General features: G+C 35.4%; 1 protein-coding gene across 1 annotated transcript; it reads right to left on the bottom strand.

Moving 5' to 3' along the window:
* Positions 1–1558: 1558 nt before the first annotated feature.
* LOC137655152 (adhesive plaque matrix protein-like) lies at positions 1559–10486 on the bottom strand. Its single transcript, XM_068389032.1, has 3 exons — positions 10475–10486; positions 8053–8844; positions 1559–2449 (listed from the first exon to the last, which is right to left on the bottom strand). Exons 1-3 carry the CDS (start codon positions 10484–10486, stop codon positions 1559–1561), a joined length of 1695 nt encoding a protein of 564 aa, XP_068245133.1.
* Positions 10487–10736: the final 250 nt, after the last annotated feature.

The raw sequence follows: 10736 nt of genomic DNA, 5'->3' as shown, positions 1-10736 counted from the left end.
AGTCTTTTAAGATTTTCGGTGATCAATCTGTTCTGAAGAAGTGTTTTAATTCTTTCATTCTACCTTGTTTTGAGTATTGTTCTCCTGTCTGGTCTTCATCTGTTGATTATCATCTTAGTTTATTAGTCAGGAACTTACGGTCTATTAAATTTCTTATTCTTGATGTAGATATTAATCTCTGGCACCATTGTTCAATTAGTTCGTTATGCATGTTGCAGAAGATTTTTCATAATTCTGATCATCCTTTACAGTCAGATCTTCCCGGACAGTTCCATCCTGTTCGTAATACTAGGCAGGCAGTTGATTCTAATAGCCAGGCCTTTTCCATAAAGAGGTTCAATACTACACAGTATTCTAGAACTTTTATTCCAGCTGTTGCCAAGTTGTGGAATGATCTTCCTAATCGGGTAGTTGAATCAGTAGAACTTCAAAAGTTCAAAATTGGAGCAAATGTTTTTATGTTGACCAGGCTGACATAAGTCTTTTTATAGTTTATATATGACATATCTGTATTTGACGTTGTTAATAGTTTATATATGACGTATCTGTTTTGATGTTGTTACGGTTTTTAGAATGATTTATTGTTAATTTGTTCTCATCATTTATTTATTTCCTTATTTCCTTTCCTCACTGGGTTATTTTTCCCTATTGGACCCCTTGGGCTTATAGCATCTTTCTTTTCCAACTAGGGTTGTAGCTTGGCTAGTAATAATAATAATAATAATTAGGCCTTCTCCTTCATGAGGCTCAATACTACACAGTATTCTAGAAGTTTTATTCCAGCTGTGACCAAATTGTAGAATGATCTTCCTAATCGGGCAGTTGAATCAGTAGAACTTCAAAAGTTCAAAGTTGGAGCAAATGTTTTTATGTTGAACAAGTTGACATAAGTCTTTTTATAGTTAATAATTGACATATCTGTTTTGATGTTGTTACTATCTTTAACGTATCTTATTGTAAATTTTTTCTATTATCGTTTATTTATTCCAAAATTTCCTTTCCTCACTGGGCTATTTTTCTGTATTGGAGCCCTTGGTCTTATAGCATCTTTCTTTTCCAACTAGGGTTGTATCTTAGCTAATAATAATGATGATAATAGTCTGCAATTCCTTTGCACTTCTTTATTAATGTCAACACATTTTATTCTTCAATTTTTATCTCTTGCAATTTCCAAAGTGTGATTATCATTTCATCATCATCATCATCTCTTCCTACTCCTATTGACGCAAAGGACCTCAATATATTTTGATATTACAGTAAATGAAAGTTATAGAATAAGAAGAATCGACATCAGTCCAGAGGGAAAAGTTTTGCGGAATTAATTCATAATCTTTTACCAAGAATAATTATTCCTAATTGTAAAAAAAATAGAAAGGAAACATATCTCTTCCTGATATTAAAAAGGGTTCATACATAAGGTTTGTTTTCTGAAACATAAAAAGAAGAATCAAAGGATAAAAGAAAATTCACCGTTAATCATATCTTATATATTACGAACTCTGTAAGTGAAACACTCATCGATCAACATTCTACTATTCATAGTGAGACTCTGGGTAGGTTAATGGTAAGGCCCATAACTGTAGCCATAAGATGGCCTGTGGTAGACTGGAGCATAAGAGCCATAAGAAGGTTCAGGATCAGCAGAGCGCTTATGATAGCGATGAGAAGAGCCATAGCTCACTGGGTGGTAGCTGCGGTACCCATAGGAGTGACCATAAGAAGGATCAGCAGCAGGCTCAGGCTCAGGATCAGCGGATCTCTTATGAGGGTGATGAGAATAGCCATAGCTCACTGGGTGGTAGCTGCGGTACCCATAGGAGTGACCATAAGAAGGATCAGCTGCAGGCTCAGGCTCAGGATCAGCGGATCTCTTATGAGGGTGATGAGAATAGCCATAGCTTACTGGGTGGTAGCTGCGGTACCCATAAGAGTGACCATAAGAAGGATCAGCTGCAGGCTCAGGCTCAGGATCAGCGGATCTCTTATGAGGGTGATGAGAATAGCCATAGCTCACTGGGTGGTAGCTGCGGTACCCATAGGAGTGACCATAAGAAGGATCAGCTGCAGGCTCAGGCTCAGGATCAGCGGATCTCTTATGAGGGTGATGAGAATAGCCATAGCTCACTGGGTGGTAGCTGCGGTACCCATAGGAGTGACCATAAGAAGGATCAGCTGCAGGCTCAGGCTCAGGATCAGCAGATCTCTTATGAGGGTGATGAGAATAGCCATAGCTCTCTGGGTGGTGGCTGCGGTACCCATAGGAGTGGCCATAAGAAGGCTCAGCTTCTGGCTCAGGCTCAGCAGCCCGCTTGTGATGATGATGGGAATAGCCATATCCATAAGAAGGACGATGATAAGGAGTCACATGGCCATAGCTTCCATAACCAGGCTCCGCCTCTCGCTTTTCAACTTCAGTAGCGCAAGCGGCAGCCCCCAAGAGCACAATCACCTGTGAAAATAATTTATTTTCTTGTAATTTCCGTTGTAATATGGCACCATTTCTAATTATGGCTTTGATGAAATAAGTAAATTACCATGGGAAGGTTTTATTTATTCTAGAATTCATTTCACCTTTGGTTTTCTTGTGAAGTTACTTTATCTATTCTTATAACCTTATTGCAGTCTCATCTACAAAGAAATGTAAATAAAGATGTATAAAATCTCCTTAATTAGCAGTTGGTGCAATTGCAGAGATTACTTTTCTTGAATTGATCAATTCCATAATGTTGAAGGCATTGGTCTTAGACAGAAATTCTAAAGGGAATTTTATTCAAAGTGATAAAAAAATCTTACCATGTATTTCAAAATGCACATAAAGACTTTTATGTACCTTAGACACGTATGTATATATGGAGATGGTCCTACCAGTATTAACTTATGTATCAGAAACTTAGAATAATGATGGAATTAACGCCAGGAATAAAACAGAGCACCATGGAAACAAGAGCAAACTAAAGTAGAGGATATTCTAACAACATGTAAGAAAAAGAAATGGATATGGGCAGGATATATAATGAGAATGGTAGATAATTGCAAAAGAAGCAGGATAAGAAAGAGAAGACGATATATTGACGAACTAAGAAAGTTTGTGGGTGTAGACTAGCATAGAAAGACCATAAACAGACGCAAGTGGAAGAACAAGTCTAAAACCTTTGTTTTGCAGTAGATTGGTAACGGCTGTTGATGATGACACACACACACATTATATATATATATATATATATATATATATATATATATATATATATATATATATAATGTGTGTGTGTTTGTGTGTCATCATATATGTATATATATATATATATATATATATATATATATATATATATATATATATATATATATGTGTGTGTGTGTGTGTGTTTGTGTGTGTGTGTGTGTGTGTGTGATAAGAATAATGATGTGAGTATGTTTTTGTACACACGTATGTGTGATTGCATGCTCGTATGTAATAAGCTGTTTTATGATTAATCTAGATAGATATATGTAATATGTAAAAAAATAATTTTTTCACAATAACAAACCAGAATCTTCATAGTTGAACGTCGTTGTTCAGTGGCCACTGGTGGGTGAGTGAGTGCCGGCTGTCTCCTGACTCCTCCTTTTATGTCCGTCCGACACCTGAACGACTTTCACGCCTGGCCACAACCTTGGAATTTGTGTCTTACGGAATTCTTAAAGTTTTTTATATCAACTCTACGAAAATTAATTCTCTGGGAATTTTTATCAGACGTCCATCGAATAATTTTTTTTTTTTTTTAATTCACATTAGTCGAGTATTGTTTTACATGAGTGAATTTCTTAAAATTGTCTAATAATTGGTGCTTAAGAACAAATGTATATAATAAGAGGAATCATATGTTGATCATTTTCTTATGGTGAAGATAAAAAAAAATCATACCTGCTACGAATTTGGAGGTGGTAAATTAACCATTCAGAAGGGTTTTGATTAATAGATCAAAGAGAATAAGAGAGAAGGATACCATGTTTAAATATCCGTTTGCTTGATATTATAATGGATTCTGATATTTGCAACTTCCATACAGCACTTGTCTGAATAAGAAGTTTGAAGGGATTATGACAACTGATAAACTGGCCTGTTTATACAGTTAAAAAACATACATAACACTTCCCAAATGAATGCCTACTTCGTTATGCATGTTACATAAGATTTTTCATAATTCTGATCATCCTTTACATTCAGATCTTCCCGGACAGTTCCATCTTGTTCGTAATACTAGGCAGGCAGTTGATTCTAATAGCCAGGCCTTTTCCAACATGAGGTTCAATACTACACAGTATTCTAGAAGATTTATTCCAGCTGTCACCAAGTTGTGGAATGATCTTCCTAATCGGGTAGTTGAACGAATAAGCTTTCTGTCCGATGAAATTGGAACCAGGAGTTGAGCAACTTTCGAAAATGAAAGTGTACGAGGAAGACCATTGTGAGTTTAGAGATCCTTCAAAGACCTGAAAACAGTCCTATAACAAATAAATCAGAGTAGAGTAGAGGATTGTTAGGCAAAGACAGAGTAAGCAAAAATCTTCTTTGGAACCGCAAGAACGAGCTTTGCACCAATAGCAGACCACATAATTTCACATATTCTATCATTTGCCTTAGTTCTTTTTATTCAAATTAATTGTCTATCTTAACTAGAGTTCTTAGTTGAGAGAAATTTGTATATATTCAATAATGCTTTAACACTCATTACTTCCGTACTGTAAACGAACTAAAATACTTTGTATCTGTTGGATAAACAGATTGAAGTGTGAGAGCACCTAATAGGGAGCTGAGAACTGACATTTCTATTATTCGAGACATTCTGTTTCTTACAAAAGTTTACATATAATGTATGGAGCATCAAATACACGTAAAGGCATAATATATACATCGGCTTAAAGGCCGGAAAAATCTACATTCATCGGTATAAACAAACAGGCCGTAACAAGTACGGTTAAGAAATGATAAGTATAAAAGCCGGATTCGGCTAACCGAAATCCAGAAGAATTATGTCTTTACAGAAGGAATTGAATGTTTCTAATTATTCTATTATTATTATACTGCTTAACTTTCTCTCTTCTAATAGATAGGTTACTAGGCATAGTAGATCCAATAGAAATGGTTTAACTGCCACCAATAACACTGCCAGTACAGAAAGTAAATCTGAACTTGTAGATAGAGATAACTCGGAACATGAACAAACATTTGTCTTTAGATATTTCACTGCCGCCCCATCAAGAACTATGAAAACTTATTGCTGTTAAAATATAGTATTTATATGTCAAAGATTAAATAATGACTACCTTCCATATCTAAAAGAAGTAGCTAAAATGCAAAATATTAAAGAAAAATAAATTTTCATTCATTAGAATGATTTAAATGTTTATATGACAATTAACACAAAAACATTGATACATTTTTTTTGTATACGAAGAAACTTTCTAATGAAGTAGCTAAAATGCAAAATATTAAAGAAAAATAAATTTTCATTCATTAGAAGGATTTCAAAGTTTATATGACAATTAACACAAAAACATTGATATATCTTTTTGTATACGAAGAAACTTTCTAATGGGGAGCTTTATATAAAAGAGCTATGATACCAGTACAGATCCTCCAGTGCCTCAGAGCCATATCACACTCTTAGTACTCTACACAAACATTATCTGCAGTATCCTAGATATCTAAATCATATAAAGTGATCCGGAAGCCATAAACAGATTCATAATAAAACATATTATAGTCCATTTCTTTTAGCGATGCATATTTGCACCGACTCGCGGCGGTGCCCTTTTAGCTCGGAAAAGTTTTCTGATCGCTGATTGGTTAGAATTATCTTGTCCAACCAATCAGCGATCCGGAAACTTTTCCGAGCTGAAAGGGTACCGCTGCGAGTCGGTGCAAATATGCATCGCTAAAAGAAATAGACTATAGTACCTTCGCTTCAGGATCATAAAACCTACGTAGTTTTAGTGATTTATTAATTTTTCTTATTAACTAACTTTTAGTAAGAGCAATAACCTCATGGTGTAGAACTAAAGTACTGTTAAATTCCAGCACTAAAATGTAAGGATTATAACAGTGATAAAGAGATTCAACTTCTTCAGTCTGTTTGTTCTTTAATTTCACAAAAAATTAGGTTATTAAGAAAGATTTTCAAGATGTTCTGTTTTAAAGTTATTCTGAAGAAATGTTTTAATTCTTTCTTTCTTTTCATTCTGCCCTGTTTCAAGTATTGATCTCCTTCTTTGTCCTCAGATGCTGAGTCTCATCTTAATTTTTTGGACAAAAACATACATACAACATCATTCTCATCATATATATATATATATATATATATATATATATATATATATATATATATATATTTATATATATATATATATATATATATATATATATATATATATATATAAGCTAGACTTCAAGCTAAACTACAACCCTAGTTGTAAAAGCAGGATGCTATAAGCCCAAGGGCTCTAACAGGGGAAAATAGCCCAGTGAGGAAGAAAATAAGGAAATGATAAAACTACAAGCAATGAGCAATTAGAATATATAAATATATATATTTATATACACATATAAAGTATATATACATTTATATATATGTGTGTGTATATATATATGCGTATATATAATTGCATATACACACAAACACACACACACATATATATATATATATATATATATATGTATATAGATATATATATATATATATATATATATATATATATATATATATATCAATTTTTAATAAATTAATCCCCTGCGAATACCATTACATGACAAATCTGTTTTTTATCCTGAAGAAAAATAAGGACGCTTTTATCATGGAATGACTAAATGTCACCAAAAAAGTACATTTGGGCCTCAATTTTACTTTTGATTAATTAAATCAATTCTGCTTTGTTCCACGAAAAACTTCTACATATTTCCATCTTTCCTCTTGTCTGCTGATTTATTACACAATAGATTCTAATATAAATATGATAGGAAATAGGCATATATCCGTATCTTTTAAAAACCCTTATGATTTTAGTGTAATATTATGTAAATTAAAAATAGCATTAGCTTTCCGGATGATGGTTGTTAACATTTCATTTGGTACTAGGCTTCATTCAAGTAAGTAATTCTGGTTCATCTTACTAGATTAATTTTTGCTTAGTATACTGCTAATCTTTGAATATGTAAAGCCAGAGTTGAGCATTTTTTTTTAATTTTTATTGGATTTTTTTTTGGGGGGGTGGGGTATGGGGGGCTAAATCTTGAATGTTTTCGTTTTATTTGAAACCACCCACAAACTACAGTTGGCATAAACTTTGATTCTATATCTCATTGCTCACTCTTCGTAGTAATTCTTCAAAGGTTTCTCTTTTATATTGTAACGCCACATTTTATGTTCACGCTACCTTATATGTTATAAACCCAAGGTCTCCAGCAGGGAATATATCCCAGTGAGGAGATGAAATAAGGAAAGAGACAGAATAGTGTACCTGGGTGTACCTTCAAGCAAAAGAACTCTAATCCAAGATAGTCCAAGAGTAGACCATGGGACAAAAGCTATGTTGTAGTGTATGTTAAAAAGTATTTAATCCTGTATAAGTTTCCTCAAAGACAGAATATGTTTCTTCTTAATTTCGCACTGCATATGGGATTAGAATCTTTTATAGTGATGCTCATTTGTTAGTTTTTGTATTGTATATCACGTAATATTTACATGATACCAGTCAGAGCAGAAGCGTCGTAGAAATTACTACCAGCAGTCATTTAAATATAGTTTATAACAATGAATATATTTAATAATACAACGATCATCATTATTCTCACTAAGAGTTAGAGAAGATGGAATACATACAGAACTAATTATTCTTATGGTTCAGGTAAGAAATACTGCATAGTTATGAACTAAAACATTTTCTTTATCCAAAGAATTCAGGGGAATATAAAGAGTCAATTTCTTGCTTAATTTCATATATTATTATATTCGGTAAACGAAACACTCATCGATCAACATTGTACAGTACATTCACAGTGAGGCTCCTGTTAGCTTAATGATATCCACCATAGGTATAACCATATGATGGCCTGTGGTACACTGGAGTGTAATAACTATGGCTATTACCATAAGAAGGTTCAGGTTCAGCAGATCGCTTGTGATAGTGACGGGAATAACCATAGGTCACTGGACGGTAGCTGCGGTACCCATAAGAGTTACCATAGCCATAGGAAGGTTCAGCTTCAGGTTCAGGATCAGCAGATCTCTTGTGGTGGTGGTGAGAATAGCCATAGGTCACTGGACGGTAGCTGCGGTACCCATAAGAGTTACCATAGCCATAGGAAGGTTCAGCTTCAGGTTCAGGATCAGCAGATCTCTTGTGGTGGTGGTGAGAGTAGCCATAGGTCACTGGACTGTAGCTGCGGTACCCATAAGAGTTACCATAGCCATAGGAAGGTTCAGCTTCAGGTTCAGGATCAGCAGATCTCTTGTGGTGGTGGTGAGAATAGCCATAGGTCACTGGACGGTAGCTGCGGTACCCATAAGAGTTACCATAGCCATAGGAAGGTTCAGCTTCAGGTTCAGGATCAGCAGATCTCTTGTGGTGGTGGTGAGAGTAGCCATAGGTCACTGGACGGTAGCTGCGGTAACCATAAGAGTTACCATGACCATAGGAAGGTTCAGCTTCAGGTTCAGGATCAGCAGATCTCTTGTGGTGGTGAGAATAGCCATATCCATAAGAAGGACGATGATAGTGAGTCACTTGGCCATAGCTTCCATAACCAGGCTCCGCCTCTCGCTTCTCAACTTCAGTAGCGCAAGCGGCAGCTGCTAAGAGCACAATCACCTGTGAATAACATAACTTTCAACAGTAATTCAGATATGATGCTCCTACTCTGAAGAAGACTTCATATTCTACAGAATAACAGTTAAAGTTGTCTCTTTAGTTTGAAAGAAAATATTCCTTTTTAATTCATAAACCAGTAATTGATGCCTGTTGAAATAGAATTTGAAATATATATCTACTGTATATGTGTGTTTATGTATGTATGTATTTATATGTAAATACGAAACTTCTAAATAGGCAAATTTTCATTATAATAATCAATACCTAATGTTCCCAAATGTCACTCACCGTCCAAAAATGAAAATACTATTACAGGGGGATATTCAACCCACATGCCAAGCTATTAGTACATACATGCATATACCAAAGGCACTTCCCCCAATTTTTGGGGGTAGCCGACATCAAACAAGAAACAAAACAAAAAGGGGACATCCTACTCTCTACGTTCCTCCAGCCTAACCAGGGACTCAGCCGAGTTCAGCTGGTACTGCTAGGGTGCCACAGCCCAACCTCCCACATTATCCACCACAGATGAAGCTTCATTATGCTGAATCACCTACTGCTGCTACCTCCGCGGTCATCTAAGGCACCGGAGGAAGCAGCAGGGCCTACCGGAACTGCGTCACAATCGCTCGCCATTCATTCCTATTTCTAGCACGCTCTCTTGCCTCTCTCACATATATCCTCCTATCACCCAGAGCTTTCTTCACACCATCCATCCACCCAAACCTTGGCCTTCCTCTTGTACTTCTCCCATCAACTCTTGCATTCATCACCTTCTTTAGCAGACAGCCATTTTCCATTCTCTCAACATGGCCAAACCACCTCAACACATTCATATCCACTCTAGCCGCTAACTCATTTCTTACACCCGTTCTCACCCTCACCACTTCGTTCCTAACCCTATCTACTCGAGATACACCAGCCATATTCCTTAGACACTTCATCTCAAACACATTCAATTTCTGTCTCTCCATCACTTTCATTCCCCACAACTCCGATCCATACATCACAGTTGGTACAATCACTTTCTCATATAGAACTCTCTTTATATTCATGCCCAACCCTCTATTTTTTACTACTCCCTTAACTGCCCCCAACACTTTGCAACCTTCATTCACTCTCTGACGTACATCTGCTTCCACTCCACCATTTGCTGCAACAACAGACCCCAAGTACTTAAACTGATCCACCTCCTCAAGTAACTCTCCATTCAACATGACATTCAACCTTGCACCACCTTCCCTTCTCGAACATCTCATAACCTTACTCTTACCCACATTGACTCTCAACTTCCTTCTCTCACACACCCTTCCAAATTCTGTCACTAGTTGGTCAAGCTTCTCTTCTGTGTCTGCTACCAGTACAGTATCATCCGCAAACAACAACAGATTAAAATTAATAATCTCACTGCACTAGGTCCTTTTTTCCATCTAAGACATACATAAACATATATGTATATATATATATATATATATATATATATATATATATATATATATATGTAAATATATATATATGTATATATATATATATATATATATACATATATATATATATATATATGTATATATATATATATATATATACGTGTGTGTATGCATAGGTATCTGTGAGACTTAGAACGTACCAGAATCTTCATAGTTGAACGTCGATGTTCAGTGGCCACTGATGGTTGAGTGAGTGTCGACTATTTTGAGATTCCTCCTTTTATATCCATCGGGAAGGAAGTCGACCTTTGCTTTTAGAGGAAACCTTGGAAAGCGTTTGATGAGGAAATTGCTTCTGTAATAACATTGACCACCGAAGTAAACCTATCTATATTCGCGAGGAAAGTTTTATTCAAAACTATCAGTGAAATTAACGGATCATTTGGTCAACAATAAGTTTTT

Source organism: Palaemon carinicauda, chromosome 16 (genome assembly GCF_036898095.1).
Source record: "Palaemon carinicauda isolate YSFRI2023 chromosome 16, ASM3689809v2, whole genome shotgun sequence".
Classification (NCBI taxonomy): domain Eukaryota; kingdom Metazoa; phylum Arthropoda; class Malacostraca; order Decapoda; family Palaemonidae; genus Palaemon; species Palaemon carinicauda.
The sequence above is the reverse complement of the archived record's forward strand: the minus strand, read 5'-3'. Positions and strand labels throughout refer to the sequence as shown.

Excerpts from the sequence above, each read along its gene's own strand:
- LOC137655152 (XM_068389032.1), bottom strand. Across the intron at positions 2,450-8,052 it reads ATACCTATGGTGGATATCAT|GTGATTGTGCTCTTGGGGGC; the intron begins TAAGCTAACAGG and ends TTATTTTCACAG.